Below are 20,548 nucleotides of genomic sequence, written 5' to 3'. Positions count from 1 at the left end.
ATCAACTTTCTCATATATGGTCTGAATATAAATGCAGCACCACCGATCAGTGGAAACCCTTGTAGTATGCATCCGCGGAACTAAGTTTTTAACTTGTGCTCCTACTCCATCGATCGGTTCGGATCGGGTTGAGATCTGTGGGCGCTGCTTATGTAACTTGTCCGCCTTCTCACCGTAGCATAACGGAATCCAGCCACTAGAGCGCGTGTGACTGGCGGGGATTTTTTTTTTTTTTACATCACTGAAACTCGATATCGATTTAGGTTTGCACAACTGTTATTACGTACGCACTCATTCGGTCATTTTCTGAATTGCGTTCAACAATTAGATCCAGTGTTTGCGTCGATCGGGGTGCGGAGGGATACAATCTCACCTCCTGAACGAAATATACGCAAACAATCGATATTTCGGAGCATAATATGTTTATATACCAAATGAAATATGTTTATTGTATCTCATTTTCTTCTCCGTTAATAAACAATGACCGAAATTTGAATGAATGTGATAACTGATTTATTAATATAGGCCGACATAAATTCGACATTCATTTGTTTATCTTACAATGCGAAGTTTTAACTCGACTAGGAAGATGTAACCCCGATCGCCATATAGAATAAGTCATCTGAAACATGCAGACAGAAGTACACCTCCCGGAATTTCCTGGGTTGTTAAAGATTTGGTGCTTAAATATACACGTATTAAGTCTGGGAAAGCTTGAATTCAATAAATTACAGTTCGATATGTCAGAAATCACAGCACGTCTCAGAGTAGTTAAGAACAGACTCTGGACACAGAGCCTTCTCTCTCTCTCTCTTTGCAGTCGTGAATAAAATGGAGGCATAATGAGCTCTGTACATACACCCGTCAGAATGTCCCAATAACTTAAAGTATGAAAGGTTCATACTAAAGTCCGTCCTACAGAAAACGTACAAAGTAAATCACTCCGCATTTTTGACTACGGATTTATATGGAGATATTTGGCTCATCGCTTCGACTGTTTTATCGATGTCCTTCTACCAAAGGGATTAATTTCTCACGGCCGCCATATTGGTATTATTATTGACAGTAGAAAATTAAACATTCAAAGATTCTCCAGTGGAATGATATTTTATAAAGTTTAATAAAAAAATCCTTGACATGTACTCACTTTTATACACGGAGCTAAAACCCAGAAGAATATATTAATGTCGAGACACTAAACATATTTCCTTGTACAGGAAGAAACATTTGTGTTTTCTACATTCAGCCACCTGACACGGTTGCATCCAGAGGAGAAATAATTACGTAATATTTATAGTTACCAGTGTTGCCAACGTCAGATTTGAACTTGGTCAACGAACATGAACAGTCTCTCAGTTGAAGGACTGCGAAATGTTAGTTTCTATTTATTTGTGTTTCTTTCTGCTGAGTTATGGTATTTGAATATTTGTTAATAAAATATCGCGAAATTCGAGATGTAGTTTATTTGGATACATTCAGTACTTCAACGCAGATTTGTATACAAATGTCAGTTGTTTGTTGTGGGTTACAAAGCTTTAACAAAATGTCTTGTTGCGGCGGAGACACAGGTTAGGTTAGGTTAGGTTAGGTTAGGTTACGTTATGTTATGTTAGGTTAGGTTAGGTTAGCTTAGGTTAGGTTAGGTTGAGTTAGGTTAGGTTGAGTTAGGTTAGGTTGAGTTAGGTTGGGTTAGGTTAGGTTAGGTTGAGTTAGGTTAGGTTGAGTTAGGTTAGGTTAGGTTAGGTTATGTTATGTTATGTTATGTTATGTTAGGTTATGTTAGGTTAGGTTATGTTATGTTAAAGGCGGAAACAGCGGTTTTATACAACTTTTGCCAAAATATTAATATTTCACTTTCTATGTCGCTCCAGACACTTCAGGAATTGTTAACCCACTCTGCACACAGACCTACGATTGCCGAATAACGATGAAACCAATATTAAACGGAATTTGGTTTATAATGATTGTTAGTTTGGTTTATAAGAATTTTGACTTTGGCGAATAATGATTTAATATATCAAGTTTCGATATTAAAATAAATCCAAAATATTATAAACATTATATTTTCGATTACAATATACTTGTTAGATCACGTGTATATGAAACGTGATTCGTTGAAATGATGACATCTATCGGGCGTTAACTGGAGGACAGATAGTTGGAAATTCGGATGTCAGTAGTCGCATCTGGACTATTTATGATAGAACCGTCTTTGGCGAAATTTATTCAGAAGCACTGGTTGCCTGCGGATTAGCCGAAAACGGGGAAACCAGAGGGTTTCCTTCGTCCATCCGTCAATGACTTTAAGTAATATCTTAGCTTTATCCCTTACAGATTTATACAAATTTTAGTAACTTTCATGAAAACATTCTTAATTTTTCTGCAAGGAGTTTTAAATTCCTCAACTTTCCGGTAGTAGAACCCAAAGATTCAACGTAATTTTATGAGCATTCGGAACACTGAAAGTGCCAACTGAAATCGCCCCATCCGACTGTCTGCCCAAGGTCTTTAAACAACTCGTGAACTGATAGACCGACATGTATGACATTTCATATTGGAGAATTTTACGAAAAAATGTCGATCCACTGAATTTTCCATTTAGTTCGGAAAATCTTATCGACCACTTTACACACAGCATTACACTTTGTTTATTCTCAATAGTTGTATGACTCCAGATCTTTTACCTTGGTTGCCATGGTTAGTTTGGTTTTGATCGGGAATCCTCCCTGATAACGTCATCACCCATCCAGACACCCGACAACGCAAAAGTACCTGATCCCAGACAAAGCTGACGTCACTGGGGCCATTGTAAAATATCAGGGTTAAATTCTGACCAAAACACCAGACTTATTACGCGATGCTTGAAGTTCCTAACTTGTTTAAACTAAGAATGTCTACCATTAGATCCTGTCCTGAACAAGTCATATCCTCACAACCAGAATTCCTAATAGATCTATCATCTTTCCATTTGCATTGACTTTTTCAAATGGTCCATCAAATTTTCCGCGTAACTTTTCTTCGAAATCTTTTCGAGAGAATTTTAATTCGCTAGAAGCTAGGGACTTTTACCTTTGCCAGAACATCCAGAAAAATTCTTCTAGGGGGGGGGGGATAGTCTTTTCTGAGGGCAACTGTCTACAACTATTTGACCCAGCAACTGTAAGATAAATGCGTAAAAAATAAAATTTATTAAATTCAGATCTTCTGCGTTGTGATGCTTTAAAGTCAGTATATTCAAACCTCAAAAACCTTGACAGTTACTCACACAATCCGGAAAAGCGAAATTAACATTTTAACCACAGCGAAGACTTCAAATCTCGCTAAATCCACTAGAATAGAATTTTAATTTTCTAGACCTAAATACTTTCGTTAGCATTTTGTAAATATTTAGTAATTGGTTAGTAGATCGACAATAACATTTAATGGGGTAAAATGAAACCTATAAATTGAATTTAGGCCTATTTGAGAACAGATCTTTGAGAACAATATCTCAAAGAGAGAAAAATTAACAAAAGGCTGGAGAAAATTACAAAATGATCTATAATCTTTATCATATAAAAATTAAGATGATCACATGATGAAGGGTGATGTTTTCGGAGCATGTAGCACACATAGAAATATTATAAATATATACAGAGTTAAATTTGAGGTTTTCACAGCGGTGAATACAAATATGGCTACCTTCTGATTTGTAGCGCCTTGTAGTCTGGTAAAAGTTTAGCAACGTTTCAGAGGCTGTACATGCCTCCGTCATCAGGGAGAGGGAACACAGAAGACAGAGTTTTAGTAGGTGAACCTGAAGGGAACACATCATTTGAGAGACTACGTGTAGTTTATAATGATAATATTAAACTGGATCTTAGAGAAATTATATACGATTATGCAGACTGGATTTGTCAGGCTCAGTACAGAACGAGAATGGAAAAAAAAAATCGGGGATAATTTATTGATCAGGTTTTTTTTCAAAAATTCTGTTATACGATTCGTGAAAATTAGATCGTGGCCTAATTCACGTGAATGTTAAAAATAAGATCTCGGTGAGCTGAGTTAGTTTGTTACGTCTGACGTTAGTAAAAACGTCGTCAAATGAGCGAGTACTTACCTGCGAGTAGGTCAGAGCTTGTCCATGTGTCGGTGTTCTTGGCGAGCTAAACGTGAAATGCGAAGAAGAGATGAAGTGTAAGTGGGTTGTCTTGGCAAGTACGTTACGTAACTACTTTCCTTTTTGGACGAGTTTTAAATTCGCGAGACCTACATCTCCCGCCTCCGAAGTCAGGACGCGATGTTGAAATGGCTCACGAAAAGCTTTTCTGTCCTCGGTCCCGGGGTTCAAGTTCTGAGGGTGGAGGGTCGCTACTGGAAACGCAGTGCGTGCGTGGATTGACAGATGGCGGGTACAGCAGCGAGTAGAGAGACCGTGCCCACTCGGAACATAGCAATCCCCTCTCCTGCTCGTTGTCAGGTTCTTGGGTTATTTAACTGAGGTGAATCAACAACAGAGGTTGTTTCGCGTTACATGTAACTCAAATTGGTTCACAGTTCGTGATTAATTGTCTGGAGTGTAGCCCGAATAAAAAGGTGCCAGATTTACCACATCTAATAAATCCTGAAAGTTTCCTTTGAACGAATTTAGTTCAACTTAGGAGAGAAAATTAATTAAGCCAACTATTTTGTGATACAGAAGTGTTATTTGGTGTTTTAAAATGTTTATCTGAACTTAAATGAAAGCCTTTGGGGTCGCTGTTTACGATTGGCTGAATCTAATGCTGTTAAGGAACAAATGCAGGCTACAGTAACAGGTCACTCACTCCATGGTGCAGGATACTCGTTGAAAGGTCGAGTTTATACTCGACTTGCCAAAGAATAGCCCACTTTCTTTATGGAACGCAAAGATTCATCAACGTGTTCACAGAAACACGCCACCGGACTCTAGCAACATAATGGGCAAAAGCAGATTTAGCATCACCATAATTATCATCTGAAGATAGATAAGAAAATTTCTTTTCCCAAGACCTGCAAAGTTCATTTTGCAGGAGTTGGGCTCTTCCCCCCAGTCTTCCTACACCCTATTTTACTGCAATGGAAACTCACAATTCGGCTTCGAAGTTAGTAACTTGTTTTTAGTATTATGAAGAGAAAATATTTACAAGTGTCTCTTCTGGCCACATGTTTTAACGTCTTCCAAATCAGAATCTCACTTGGAAAAATAAATTAAGGACCTAGGGATGCCCCTAGGTAAGTGTTGTTACGTGCATAAGGTGATAAATATAAACAAAAATAAACTACGTATTTGCACAATCATCAAATAAAACAAGATCCAGCTTCAGTAACACTAGAAAAATGATAAACACACATAGTACGTAATTTCAACTTTAAGTCATTACAAAAATGTGAAAAAATCATACAAGATTCGATAAATACTTACTTTTGAGTTGTACGTTTCCGCCTATAGGTGGCAACCATATTGAATTCACTCACATCATGTCGTTGTTGCCAACATTCATCAGAAAGAGAAAAATTTCTCTCTACCAGCTAAAAGACGGTATAGGGCATAGTTGGCAGCAACGGACATTTTCATGTATTCTTAACGTAACAGAATAGAAAAGTTACTTCATTAACAACGTAATAAATAAACTTCCCAAAATAGTCTTAGATTGAAAACAAGAATTTCGGTGAAGGGAACCTGAGTCTTCAATGACCCTTATTTTAGTCGCCAGGACAGACTACATTTCTTCTTATTCTTATTCTTCAGCAGGAGTCTCTCCGTTTTTCAACTCCTTTAATGTCGGCATACTTTAAGAAATACGTAAAATGATTGCAATTACTGTCCGTCTTAGAAGGCATCCGAAATCAACAGAACCACGTGTTAAAAGAAAGGTTACCGTCAATTTATTTATTATTATTTAGTGTTCTGTCTGACGACAGGTCCATATGAACAGGATCCTTAGATCCTTTTCTCGGACTGGGACCTGTTCATATACGTTCTTGGCAGATGATCCAGAAGTGGTTTGCCATCGCCTTCTTCAGTGTGTGAATGGAGTAATTGTTGGGATGCCACGGAGGAAAACTCCGTGTTGCCTAGACCACGGCCTTGCCCAACACAAGTTATAAATTCAGGCACCGTCGGGAATCGAACCCGAGACCCCAGGATTACAAGGCCAGCGTTCTAACCGCTAGACCACCTCATCTTATTATTATTTAGTGTTCTGTCTGACGACAGGTCCATATGAACAGGATCCTTCCATCCTTTTCTCGGACTGGGACCTGTTCATATACGTTCTTGGCAGATGATCCAGAAGTGGTTTGCCATTGCCTTCTTCTGTGTGTGAATGGAGTAATTGTTGGGATGCCACGGAGAAACCGGGGAAGCCCCCGGAGGAAAACTCCGTGTTGCCTAGACCACGGCCTTGCCCAACACAAGTTATAAATTCGGGCACCGCCGGGAATCGAACCCGAGACCCCAGGATTACGATGCCAGCGTTCTAACCGCTAGACCACCGTGGCTATTTACAAGAGTTTAACTGTAATTGCATTTAACGACATATTTACTTGGTGCTGTGTTCCGAGGAAACTGGAGGAGGTCAACACACCGAGTGACAGACAAGAAGAACGCGACTGGACTCTGGAGATATTAACGCATTTCGCCAGTGAGTCGCAAAGAAACCAACGTTCCTGAATGGATTTATTACACTTTCTAACATCTGCATTAATTATTTCCTTGGTTCCAGTTCTGATTTAAATTGTTTTCCCATATTCAAATTGGCCACTGCAAGTTTATTTCTTCTAAGATACGTGAACTGCGATGATCAATTGTGTTTCTAGAATGCAAGACTATCTTACAGCTCACAACTTACATCCAAGTCGCTTGGTTACTCTCCTCAGACTATAATTGTTCATGATTCACATGAATGAATATCATTACTTCTTTTATTAAGAACCTGAAGGTCCTCGAGGCTTAAAATGTAGCCAAGGAGACATTTCATTATTTTGTAAACTGTGAATTTACAAAATGATAAAATGCTTCCGTTATTCAGATATTTTTCCGGAAAAATTAGATTCATTCCAGTTTTATTGTCAGTATTGGTTTCGTCTAAATCGATTCCTCGCTGATGTTTCTTTACAGTTTTCTCAGAAATAAATATTCTTTATCGATCAAACGACACCACCTATACATTCCCTTTGCTGTAGATTATCAAATTATAAAGTACTTCAATACCCATTAGGAAATACAGACAAATGGACCATCCACTTTAACCCAAAGTACAAATGTCTCTTTTGAAATACGCGTGACAGTCATTTGTTCATGCAGTGAGCACAGTCGTTAGAGCAGAAGGCTGAAGAATCCTGCCTGTCAGACGGAGAGACGTGGGTTGCAGTGCACAGCTAAACAAGGCGCAAAGGGAAATTGGCAGCTTATGACGTAATAAATTAAGGTTTTCGAGTCATTACAACTACAACCTCAGGTACACGCTACATCCTAGTCACATTTACAATCTACTTGTATAAATTTCATTAGAAATATTTGAACAGTTACGATGAAGACGATACATGTCATATCTTTTACAATTTTAGCAATTTATTTTATATTTACCATAAACTCAACAACAAAAGCTCCGTAGTGTTATATACACTTCAATGACTGTTACATCAATAAAAGGTTTTGGCAAGTGTCGTGTTTATGTTTGACAAATATCGGTTATTTTAAGCGTCTCATACAGAGTGTCCCAAAAAAGATGTAAATTCTATAATAATAATAATAATAATAATCCGTGGCGTAAGAGCCCTCTGAGAGCCAAAGCCGGCTAGCTGGCTGCTGGTCTCACGTTCACGATCATCCAACCAGATATAGGGTGACGTGTGGTCAGCACGACGAACCCCCAGCCATTGCTAGTTTTCCTGACCGGATTACGCTACTCATTATAGCTCCCCAATTTCCTCACGATGCTGGGTTGGCACCGGTCCCATACACTGGTCGAAAGCTCACGAGAAAATTTCTTTTCCCCCGAGACTCGAACCAGCGAACATTCAGTATCGCCGGTCCGAAGCATGACGCCTCAGACCGCGCGGCTATACACACATTAAATAAATGAAATAAATGTATTTTAATTAAAGCATTGACCCTTAGTTTTCTACCGGAGCTCTTGTTTGGCTTTGTTCTGTACACAGCGTCCTTCAAGTAACCCCACGAGAAAAAGTCAGGTGAGGTTAAATCTGGCGAACGGCGGGAACAATTCTGTGTCATAATGTGTATACATCTTTTTTTGGACACTGTGTAATTGAAGGATTTTTGTCTTCTCTGTCACGTGCAAGTTTTACGCAACGCCACTGCTGCAAGTGGAAATTTAGAAATAACAGTGTAATATTTACGCCAAATTAGGATATACCGTTATCTACACAGGCCATAATCAGCATTTTTCAAACGTGTAGGAAAAAAAATAAATAAAACAATGGAATTTGACTTACCGAAAACTTTCTCTAATTTGAAAATTTAGCCATTATCACGATAGATATTAGGCTTTTACAATTATTCAGTACCAACATGAAAAGCTATCAGATAATCTCAAGTATAATTGATTTTGCATGTAAACCTGAAATTGCTGATGAGTTGGTAACAGTGCTTCCACCCCAGGGGGATCCCCGATTTCTCTTTTATTTTCAGTGAGACGCGATCTAATTTCTGCAACGTTAGCATAATATCTTCTTTTCCTAATCAAAATTCAAATTCCTCTTAGCAAAATTGTTGTAGAGGACTTTCCTTACTTTTTAGAAATATTAGGTAGAGGCAATTGTCAACAACAGCGAATTTCTAGTAGAAGTGCTAATATACGAAAGTTCACACTCTCACAGTTTTGTAATGATGTGCAGCTTTTGTTGATGGCATCCTGGTTTTTAGGTTATATTTAGTGATATACCGAATGAACAGTCAATGGACGAACGGAGGGCATCATGTTATTTATTATACATTTCGTTTCCGTAGGTAACATGAAGACGGTGTTCACTCTTGCTGTGTTTGCGCTAGTCGAAAGTTTATCGACAGAGAGAACACATCAGAGACATCTGGCGTTGTGTATCACAACTATTGCGCGTCGTCATTTCGACCTTGATCGGACTTTGCTAGTGTCTAGTTCAGGAAGCGGTGACGGGCTGTTGGACATCGTAATGGAAAATCTTCAGAACATCGAATTGTGGCCTCTACGCGTGTCTCGCACGGATAGTGTGACCCTAGCGCCCTACGAGAAACACCACGACAAGATCGGAAGTTACGTAATTTTAACTGGAGGACCGGAAGACATAGAAAAACAGGTAGACAAGATAACAGATAGTGTTTTGTGGGGGGATGAAGCTCGCTTTCTTGTGGTGGTGACCAAGTGCGAGGCTATACCTCATCTGCTGGCTCTGAATCTCCTGAGGGAACTCTGGGATAACACCAAGGCCCTAAATGTTCTGGTGGCGGTTAACGAAAACTCTGTGCTTCATTTGTACGCCTCGTTTCCCTACCAGTCTGATAAAAGCTGCGAAATCATCACAGATGCTGTTCTTCTAAGCAAATGGGATACGCAAAGCGACACAAAGCTCGGTAACAATGGAACACTGTTTCCAGACAAATATCCGAGGCATTTCCACGGATGTCGTATTGACATATCCATACCGAATTCGAAAATCGCAGAAAAGACGTACATATCCGAAACTGCTAAAAGATTAAACATAACAGTCAATTACATTTCTGGTCGACCAAATGACATGTCTCTCTACGATCGAATCCGTTCGTCGATTAGCGAAGTGCTACTTGGTTCGTCCGAAATAACTGTTGGAGGAATCCCGCTCATTAAAGACATCGCTGATATTTTAGATCCTTCATTTTCGTACCACGAAACAAAATACACTTGGTACGTCCCATGTGCCCGACCCATGCCTCGTCTTTATAGTATTTCTCGGATATTCTCTGCGTCTGTCTGGGCGGTCGTGGTCGTGGCAATTTTTGCTGTCTCTGTCATTATTTGGTGTTTGGCAAATCGATCTCTGGAAACCTCCACTTACACCAGCATCTCCAACGACCTGTACAACGTCTGGGCCATAGCTATGGGGGTGTGTGTCACAGAGATGCCACGTACATGCCGGCTAAGATTGATAATTTTCTCCTGGATGTGTCACTGCTTCGCTATCAACGCTGTTTTCCAGACCTTCTTAACCAGTTACCTTGTCGATCCCGGTTATGATAAACAGATCAGAACTTTAGAAGAACTTATCGATTCAGGTTTGAAATTTGGATTTAGACCCGAGTTTGATGTGTATTACCAAAACTCGAACTATGAAATTCATAAAGAACTCATGAGTCGAAAAGAGCACTGTGATCCACCTTCTTTTTGCGTACAACGCATAATCGATACTAGGGGTTACGCTACGCTAGCAGAATCATATTCTATAGAGAATTATCTTAATACTGTAAACAACAGTAACTACGTATGTACTATGAACGACCTGGAGGCTTATCCTGTAAAAATTGTCGCCTACTTCTCGAAAGGAAGCATCTTTCTTCGTGCATTCAATAAAGCTCTCGTTTCAAGTGTTGAGGCAGGTCTGGCAACCAAGGCAGTCAAGAAAAAGGTTTCTTCTACTGTCAGTAATGCCGTGGACAATTTCTTCGTATTTACAGTTTCTCACCTCTCGATTGCATTCTATTTGCTGCTACTGGGACACAGTGTGTCCATTGTTTCGTTTTTCTTTGAGGTTATTTACAAAAAACGTGCTGAATCCTGAACATTTCTTCATTTTTAGTGTTGGGTGTGATTAAATTTCACTTTGTAAAATGGGGCATATCTGTCACCACAACTTGTTTTTTTGGAAAAATGATAATCAGATTATGATTATCCACTTTCTGTATTGCACAATGGTAATTGCCTATGACGAAATTTAAGGCATAGATATGCACCTGTAACTTGTGTTCACAGCCAGAATGCACTATGGTAAGTCTTTGACCATTTGAGTCTGATAGTCATCAGGCCAACAAAATGAGAATGTGTTGCATCCATACTCCAGGATTTATTCGTGTTTCTTATTCCTTTAGTACGTGGGTCTGCACTCTGAAACAACAATCTTCTGAAGTCCCCAAGGCCGATGCAACATTTCGTAACTTGTTTACTTTTTTATGGCGAGGAGTTGTTAGTCCTGCTAGCATACTATTTTTCATCTAGACGTAAATGTAGCTTTAATCTCTGTCTCAAGTCCTCTCTTCATAATTATAAGTGTGGCATAATGCAGTTCATGGTACCACGGATTTCAGTAAGGAATTTATCTTTATAACAGTATTTCGTTTGACCTTTTAAGATGTGCATTGTTTAAGTTTTCAATACTTTGAACAAAACTGGAACAATAGTAAATTTGAACAGAACATCACAGGAGGTAAAATTCATGTTTGGTAGTGATCTCCTTTAAACATCGTGACTAACTGATTACAATTCCCATTTCATATTTGAGAGTTCCTGGGATTAAATCTCAACTCATAGACTGGTTATACTGAGATTTTCTGTAGCTTTTCTCAGTATCTCCTATCAAATGCTTGGATAGTACCTTATATAATGTAATGATTACCTCCATCCATACACTTTATGATTCATTATTCATTGATCTTACCATTCAACACTCTATAGTCTGATCTACAGATAACATTGTTAAATGAACTATTAATAAATAAATGGTGCACAATGAGTTTGTAGTGAAGTGAGGATTCTTTTAACTTCCTGCACTGTGATCTAAAAGGTGGCATTTACATGACCAAGAATTAGGGCTGCTTGGCCATGAGTCCATCTCAGATGACACAAGTGGTTAACCTTCTACTTTACATCAGCAAACAGTTATAAAGGATGTTCTAAATTTGGCAGTCATAACAAGCACCATAGTAACTTTGTGTGCCACATCCTGCAATATTCATTAATGAAGAACTTTGTCCACAGTGTATTTATTGGTTTAATTTGGTTCTCAGGTTAAACATTAATTGCCTGATCGTGGTAACAGGAATGCTGAATGTTTTTTTTTCCAGAATTATAAACCAAATTCTTTAATGTTTTACATAGCTTCACTTTTTACAAGATTAAGTTAGAAGTGCATTAAAAGTGTATCTCTAGAAAACATCATACGTGAATGGAGGTCACAGAGGTAAAGCTGAGCTTCTTGTTCCGACCGCCATACTTCCTCAGGAAAGAGGCCCCGTTATCAATCGGACAGGTAGCTAGATGGACCCCGGAGGTGGTCTTGATGTGTTGGTGAAAAGAATAATCCATTTACTGACAGAAGTATAATGACTCGTACCTAACAGAGGATCAAAGAGATTCAAACTGAAACTATACAAACTGGAGTGTCATTACTTTATATACAAATATTCTGCACAAGCCGACACACAATAGACAACCATGCTCACACAAACAAAATATTTCACATAAGATTTGAGGTTTTCACAGCGGTGAGTTTAAAGATTTCTGTCTTCTGGGTTGTTGCACTGTGTAGTCTGGTCGAAGTTTACCAACGTTTCGGAGGTCATACTGCCTCCGTTATCAGGGAATATTCATCGCCCTGATGACGCAGGCAGTATGACCTCTGAAACGTTGGTAAACATCTACCAGACTACACAGCGCAACAACCCAGAAGACAGAAATCTTCAAAATATTTCACTATAGATAGCCAGGAGATGAAGTACAAGATGCAAAAAAGGATAAATTTTTTTTACAAAGAACTACAGTATGTTTGCATGTGTGGAATACCATCCTTACAATAAGTCTGCAAGATCAGATTCTTGTTCATACTTACAAACACGTACACGATACACGTATCTCCCAGCTGCCAAGCGTATCTGAGTAAAGCCTTGTCTGCACAAAACAGGCCGCAGAACCCATTCCTATTTTTTAAATTTGAAGGCTCAAGGTTGCATTTATACAATGTGCAGTTTAATGGTACGTGATGAAGATTATGTACAAAATTTACGCATCAATAAATAGGAATTGGGAGATCCCAACATCAATACAAACACATACCATACCACATTATCAAAATCAATTGACATTAATATTCCTTTTCTGCGCTGGTGGCGACTGCTCTTTGATATGCACGACAGCCATCCTTAACATCACATGCCACTCAGAAAGTAAGCACAGTACATAATAAACATTTCCATTTGTCCATACAGTGATAAGCAAATGGTGCCGATACCTAAATTAAAATCTAACTTTATGTTGATGGGTGCTCAGCATAAAAGTAATTTTAATCAACTCAAAACATCCTCTAAGTAACTATTATTAATTTCAGGTAGGCATTCATTCACAGGTCCTAGATCCTAGCTTATAATATATTGTCAAAATGCTGCTGTGAGTCGCACAAATTGTGCTCATGTTTGTGGTGAGACAAAGTAGTGCTGGTGGAACAGAATATTCCAGAAGGTACTCATTACGCAGAGCACCACAGAGAAAGAGACAAAGTTTCTTGACTTCACTCTCCTGTAATAAGGTTGAATGAGGATCTTCTAAATTTGTTCACTCAAACAGCAATTCCAAAATTTATACTTACAGCAGTGTTTCCGAAATTGTGATTTGTACACATGTTTAATGTATGCAGAATGTTTCAAATGGTTGACCGGGAAAAGTTTATTGTTATATTTAATTTTATGTGTCAGTATTGTTTTAATAAGAAAACAAAAACCATCAACATGAGTAATGCTCCTATATAGGTTTGGACAGAAGTCTACATGCTGTATAGCAGTGATCCCCAACGCGGCGCCCGTCAAGGCTTTTTTTGGGTGCCCGCGTTGTTACGGAAAGAGGTTATACTGAATAATGAAGGCCGTTCAACCATGAACATTATAAAATCAAAGCGCAGATCTCGACTTACTGACGTCCGTCTTGACAATTGCTTGCGAGCAGCACCATCATCCTACACTCTCAAATTTGAAAAACTGGCCGATGAAATGCAGCGCCAAACATCACACTAATTTCCCACTTGAGTAATAATAATTTTACTTATAAAACTACGTATTTTTGATTGCATGGTTTCTTGTATCATTAAACGTCATGTTGTTTTGTGTATTATTTGGTGTCCATATCTTATCTGTCCAGAGAAAAGAAAATTTGGCTTTGTTAATTGGTTGGTGCCCGCCACGATCTCATAAACTCTCAAATGTGCCCGTAGGCACAAAAAGGTTGGGGACCACTGCTGTATGGTATGAAATGGGAGGAAGATTGAGGATGATGTACTGGGAACGATGTGGAAGGAAGCAATTGTGGCCTACTGTAAGACATATCAAAGCATTCTCACGGTGGCACTGAGAAAATCCATAGAAGCTCAGTCAAGAAAGTTGGCCTTTTGGCAAATAATCAAACCTGCGACCTCCAAAATATGAAGCAAGAATGCCAATGACTCAACTACAATGTTTGGATCGGATCAGATCTGGGTAGGTTCCGTAAGAATATATGACGAGCATACAGTTCATTAGCTTCATATCTTTTTTTGCAAAAAGAATAACCTACAAAACATTGTAAACTTTTAACAGTCTAAAGGCAGAGAAATGGACGACTTTTCGGACAGAGGTTTGCATTGTGACATCTGAAAGAAGAGTTTTACGGAATACCGAAGTCAGGGAACCACTGAATTGCAGGAGATAATTTTTTTCAAAATGTTCACACTGCTCCCCTGTTGTATCATACGTTTCTAACAGTGATATAGATACACTGTTTCAGTTTAAGGAGGCACTTCATTGCAGTGCAACAGAAAATTTCATTTTGCACAATGATAAATTGAAAATTTATAGTTTATTTCTTCATAGACAGATGTCAGTGGATGATGACTCTATTGAAATCCAATGTCAAGAAGAAACATTATTTGAATAACTTGAATAGGAACAAAGAAAATTACAATTTTAAAAGAGTCAAAAGCTGTTTAACCTTTCTGAATATTATGGAAACTAGGAGAATCATTTTGCTTTCTCATTAAATTTTTGCCTTGACATGGAAAAAGCTGCTACTAGGTAGACTGCAAAATGAATGCAGAAAATTTGGACAAAATCTGCCACCATGGCGGCAAGCATCATGAATACTTACATGATTTCAAACTTTTGCAATGACTAAACTCAATAAAATTTTCTTGGGCTATCAGCTGCGCTACGACGTTACACAGGGTTTTGATGTGACATCAAAACCCTGATGATGGGGACATAGATGGTTCCTGAAATGATGGTCTCTTCATGTAATCTAACGCTACAAGACCTCCGCAGATCATATGGCATAAACATAATGAAGATATTAACAAATATGAAACTTCTGTTTTTTCTCTTGTCTTATAGTGTTTCTGTTTTGTGACACACACCTAAGAGATGAGAACTACATGGTGGTGCCATCAAATTTTGGAGAAGTTTCAATGTTAGATTTTGTTGCAACAAACAGTTTTTGTTCATACTAACAGTGAAGAAATGCAGACAGAGAACTCAAACCATTCTGCAAGTCTTTTAGCTATTTTCAAGGCTTCAATGTTCCACCAGCACTCTTCTTATTTTAACCCATTCACAAATTGCTCCTTGACAAGATGGCAGTATTTACCAAGTTCTGAAGTAAAATTTTGTTTAACATCTCACCGTACAGTCTGATGCAAATAAACGAGAAAAATCTATTTCATGTACAGAGGAAACGCAACAAATCCCTAACACAAAGTAAATGCAATCATAGCATAATTTACTTTTCAAAAATAATTTTTCATTGTAACAATTTAAAAATATTGTCAAACACTGAAACCTGTGTTACCACTTTAAGGTGACAAAACCACCATGATGTGGTAAGTTGAGTCACTTAGTCACCAGTTTCAATGCTAAATGAGTGACATCAGACCCAGTTCTCATGTTTTTGGTACCAGACCATGAGAATTAACTCGGGCTATTTGCTGATGTTTTTGAGAAATTATCTGAGCAATTCTTTGGCAAAGTACCTGCTACACTGTATTTTTAATGTGTTGGGCCATCCTTTGTTCTACCCATTCACTGTTCCCTGAAGATGGAGACTGTCAGTTCCTTTAAAACAATGACAACCCAGTCCACCACAGCACAGGATGACTGCCCAAGTCACAGTGTCAGTCACCATACGTTCCATAAACTCTTTATGGAAAACAGTGCATACGAGCATGATTTTGGTTGTCGGGGACACAGTCAAGAGAATGAGAATGGGTTAAACGTGCACCTAACATCAGCATACGATCACTTTTAAGTAATCCAAAACAGGACGATTCACAGACAACAGTAACATTTGTGATCTTACTTGTATAGATAAAGAAGATAAATTAACATAAACCTGTCTGAATGCCCTTTCTTGTTTATCTTATTCATGTAAATTTGGACTAACATATCTGAGAAGCTTTTTAACCTTTATCGGCCGTGCGTCGCATATTTCGCACAGTCCAAATTGGCCGCGCATTGCAGTAGCACGCTGCCGAACTGTTAACTACGGAGTTCAGTCTGGCTGACTGGCCCACAGTATTATTCCTGTATGATAAAGGTTAACCCAAGAATGTTGAACATGGGCCACATGATGTGCACGTCGAAACACTGGACCGGACAACAAGACACACTACCTTGGCAATTATTCAGTTCTTTACAGTCCTGTGTAAGTTCAGAGGACACAAAGATGTCTGCTTAGTTTATGATCCAGCCGCTAACACTTGTAATGAGAGCACATAGCAGTCCCACTCCTAAGCTGGTTAGACCAGTGGTTATATGCCTGATTTGTACTCGATAGATTCCCCAGAAAGGCACACTGACTAATGTTGAAACAGGCCACAACCACTTCTTCCTCCAAATCACCATGACATTTCATTCAGCACTACACAAGCCATCAACATTTACTATTTTATTATTACCTAAAGTAAATAAAATAATTTGTGTGCAGAACTAATAAGTGTGTTTTTGTCTGTATCGGATGGCTAGAAATTTGCATATTTCTTAATTTTTAATAGTACAGACTGACAGATGTAACCTAAAAGTTTCACATTGTCACTATATTTGTTTCTTTGTTTTTTAATATAGAAAAACTGCTATATACAAAATATGTAGTAGGTATGTTTACGACCTACTTCAATATCAAATTTTAAATGTCTACATGCAGTACTGATCACTATCAAATGGAATAATAAATATGGATTTCACATTCCTTTCTTACTGTTAAAAAGAGAGACAAAAGTAGGAATTAAAAAAAGCAGATCAAAACTAAGCATTAATCAATAATGTTGCTTCTCATTTCAGCATCTGGGCCCATGTTCTACATCTTCCTCAGTACATCACAATTCCACATGATGAGTGAAGTCTGTGTAATTCAATACGCTAAATCACATGTGTTCACCAGTGTAAAATAACAAAAAAAGGCTGTTTGATATAGTATTTTTTTACTTAGGTCACTTTTGTTCACTGGAGCTGCATCGTCACCCAGACAACAGTCCTTGGATGAACGAGCCCACCAATTTCGCAATTCACTGTTCGCGTCTCCCCATTGACTACAAACAGGGCTTCATTGGCTGGTGTGACCATATAGTGTCCGAACACTCCAGAGGCTGCAATGGGTCGGTTCGGTGTGTCCCACTGAGCGAGGGTAGGGGGCATGGCTTTGCCCACACCTGTGATCATCTCAACTTTCCCTGCAGAAAAACAGTGAAAGCATCTCTTGACGGAAGAAAGTGCAATGATTATTCATCACCACAATACACCAAAGAAAACAAAAGGAACCTAAACTAAAATACAGATTTCATGCAATGCCAAATGCACCACGTCACATGATGTTTATATATGTTTATAAGGGTCCGCAGTGGCCACGCGGTCTAAGCACAACACAGAAAAACCATGGCTTGAGTGGGATTCGAACCCACGGTCCCTGCGACCAATCGGCACAAAACCCACGCCTCAGACCGCGCGGCCACTATGGACCCCAGTCGCAAAACTTAAAATGTTAAAACAATTTGCAGTCTGCCGCTTATAACACACACATTCATTCTACTTATCACCCCTCGGAACTGTTTAGCATTAGTGCTATAGTACTTGATGGACTTCCACTAATGAACATGATTATAATATCCAAAATTTTCACTTGAAACCTTCGTAGAAAATTTGTCGATTTAACACAGATTAATTTTCTTGTCTGACTGCCCGTTGTTCCGCTGTAACAAACAGATAACATGAACTGTGCTTTAGGAAACTTCATATCTTGTGGCTAGTTTTGTCACTATCTGTTTGATACGTATTTATATTCATTCTATAGTCATCATGAACGAAGTATATGATGAAAGCAGATATTAGTAACGTCATGGATGATTAGCGGAGAAGGAAAGGTACCGCTGAGTAACTGTCCCTCTACACTGGCTGTGTACGTATATGCCTACCTGTCACCAGATTGAGAAACAAGATGTCTTCCTTATCTGTTGCACTGGCATACAGGTCATAGCCATGTGTGGTTTGTGAGGGATAGAACGTGATATCACTGATGTTCAATGTCGTCTTCACATCAAATAAGAACTTCAGACCACTTTCTACAAACAGAACAAATAGATCATCATATTCTTGGCCATATAAAGAAAAACACATCGTCATATGAAACTATAAACAGATTCTTGGACCAAGTTAATAATCTGAGCACATCATTCACTCTCCATCAACTGGAAACATCTACGATATATGACGCTCCCCTCATATCCTATATTCCCTCACAGTTTTGTCCTCAGGCACAAGGAAATCTTTGCCTTACCTTTACTGCCAGGTATTTCAAAGTAGATTTCACATTATGGGTTGGCCACTGAATCTGAATCACTTTACGTCATCACAAAACCGGAGGCAAAATCAAATGACACGTGAAATATTAGTCTAAATCACACAGTAACATGTCAGATAAAGTAGTAAAAACAATGGCGGGAAAAAGCACACAATTTATATTTTTTTTATTTATTTATGATTTACTTCAGTTCAAAATATTTTGTCTTCCCGTCTGATTTCTAAGAACCATGAAAATTAAAGTATACAAAACAATAATTTTGCCTGTTCTTTTGTATGGGTGCGAAACATGGTCTCTCACTCTGAGGGAGGAACACAGATTGCAGGTGTTTGAGAACAGGGTGTTGAGGAGGATATTTGGGCCTAAGAGGGAAGACGATGGGGCGTGGAGAAAACTGCATGATGACGAACTTAAAAATTTGTACTCAAGGGTAATTAAGTCAGGAAGAATGAGATGGGCGGGGCATGTGGAGCGCATGGATGGGACAAGAAGTGTGAACCGGGTACTGGTTGGGAAACCTGAAGGGAAGAGACCGCTGGGGAGACCTAGACGTAGATGGGAGGATAATCTCAGGTGGGATCTATGGGAGATAGGAGTCGAAGGAAACTAGATTTTGTTGGCCCAGGACAGGGTCCGGGGGAGGGCTTTGGTTAATTCGGTGATGAACCTTCGGGTTCGGTAAGCCATCTAGTTAGTTAGTTAGTTATGATTTACTTAACAATACTGTCAATGGCTCAGATTACTGTTTATAGCACTGAATGACAGGATGATTGAAGGACTGGGAGGGATATAGAAGGAAGCAGTCATGGCTGAATTTAAAGGACTATCCCAGCCTTTGTCTGGAGAAAATGAAGAAAATCATGAAAAATCTCAGTCAGGAGAATTAGTCTCCAGGACTCCGTGCCCAGACCTACCAAATACAAGCTAGGAGTGCTAACCACTCAAAACATGTATGATTTCAAATTATAAAACATTCTGTAAGTTTCAGCAGCCTATTCCCACCTCACTCCCTGAGGTATAAACTATTATCATCATCATCACATCTTTGTTCTTTCTTCGGACTCATTCCCACATACCTACTGCAGAGTTCACAAGATCTTGAAGGAACTGCAAGTGTTAAGATTTGAAGTTTTTACAGTGACTGAATAAAATTAAGTCTTCTTCAGTGACCATCCATGAAAAAATTATGTTGGAGGCCGTGCTCACGAGCCAGCTTGATAGTCGGACACCAGGGGTTAATAAGGACTAATTCGGAATTGTAACTGACCAGTAACTTCCTGCACCACAAGTGTGACTCCATCATGACCTCTGTCCAATGTTACAACTGAGCGACTGTTGGGGGACACGTGAGGGTGACCAAACAGCCCGGTCTTCTGAGTGAGCACTGTGTCTGTCAGATAGTCCAGCAAAATTTGCCCTGTTGGTCGACCTGTGACGGGCTCCTCGCACTCCATAATCACAAATCCATCTGCAGAACAGCCATATCTGTTATACGCTAAATATAGACAGCAGACAAGAAGTATTTGACACAACTGCCTTCAAACATCACAATATCCTTAGAACTTCAGAAGCTTCGACAAAATGTACATTCACAAAACTGACTGATCCATATATGATAATGTAAACATAGTGTTCATGTACTAGGCAAAAGACACATATAATACAACAATTCTGGCTGCATAATGAGAAGCTTTTTTATTAAGTAGTATCCGTTACCAAATAGTTAGAAATAAGAGCTTAAAATGTAGCAAAAGAAAACTCAAAACCTATTG

General features: G+C 38.8%; 3 protein-coding genes across 8 annotated transcripts in view; 1 reads left to right on the top strand and 2 right to left on the bottom strand.

Moving 5' to 3' along the window:
* The window catches only part of LOC110832494 (uncharacterized), a 31,154-nt gene extending 26,832 nt beyond the window's left edge, over window positions 1-4,322 (bottom strand). The window contains exon 1 of one of the 2 annotated variants that reach the window (XM_022069565.2): window positions 4,103-4,322. The gene's annotated coding sequence lies outside the window, so the exon portion shown is untranslated. The remainder of the gene's footprint in view (window positions 1-4,102) is intronic. The other variant, XM_022069562.2, reaches the window with a different exon arrangement.
* Window positions 4,323-8,967: 4,645 nt separating this feature from the next.
* LOC110832496 (uncharacterized) lies at window positions 8,968-20,459 on the top strand. 2 transcript variants are annotated; one of them, XM_087358919.1, is made up of 2 exons: window positions 8,968-9,303; window positions 17,264-20,459. In XM_087358919.1, exons 1-2 carry the CDS (start codon window positions 8,983-8,985, stop codon window positions 17,312-17,314), a joined length of 372 nt encoding a protein of 123 aa, XP_087215045.1. In that variant the 5' UTR covers window positions 8,968-8,982; the 3' UTR covers window positions 17,315-20,459. The 2 variants fall into 2 exon arrangements, 1 of the variants encoding a protein (XP_087215045.1); XR_015537927.1 differs by lacking the exon at window positions 8,968-9,303 and adding an exon at window positions 10,756-11,280.
* The window catches only part of LOC110832482 (follistatin-related protein 5), a 205,766-nt gene continuing 197,158 nt past the window's right edge, over window positions 11,941-20,548 (bottom strand). For 3 of the 4 annotated variants that reach the window (XM_022069532.2, XM_022069530.2, XM_022069533.2), the window contains exons 15-17: window positions 20,044-20,244; window positions 18,391-18,537; window positions 12,040-17,652 (exon numbers count right to left, since the gene is read on the bottom strand). In XM_022069532.2, the coding sequence (XP_021925224.1) occupies window positions 17,423-17,652; window positions 18,391-18,537; window positions 20,044-20,244 (578 nt within the window). In that variant the 3' untranslated portion in view covers window positions 12,040-17,422. Of the gene's footprint in view, window positions 17,653-18,390; window positions 18,538-20,043; window positions 20,245-20,548 lie in introns of all 4 variants that reach the window. The other variant, XM_022069531.2, reaches the window with a different exon arrangement.

Source organism: Zootermopsis nevadensis, unplaced genomic scaffold, assembly GCF_977971745.1.
Source record: "Zootermopsis nevadensis isolate Lab colony 2312 unplaced genomic scaffold, Znev_1.0 Znev_ptg000030l, whole genome shotgun sequence".
NCBI classification, from domain to species: Eukaryota; Metazoa; Arthropoda; class Insecta; order Blattodea; family Termopsidae; genus Zootermopsis; species Zootermopsis nevadensis.
This window is presented reverse-complemented; position numbering and strand designations above follow the sequence as displayed.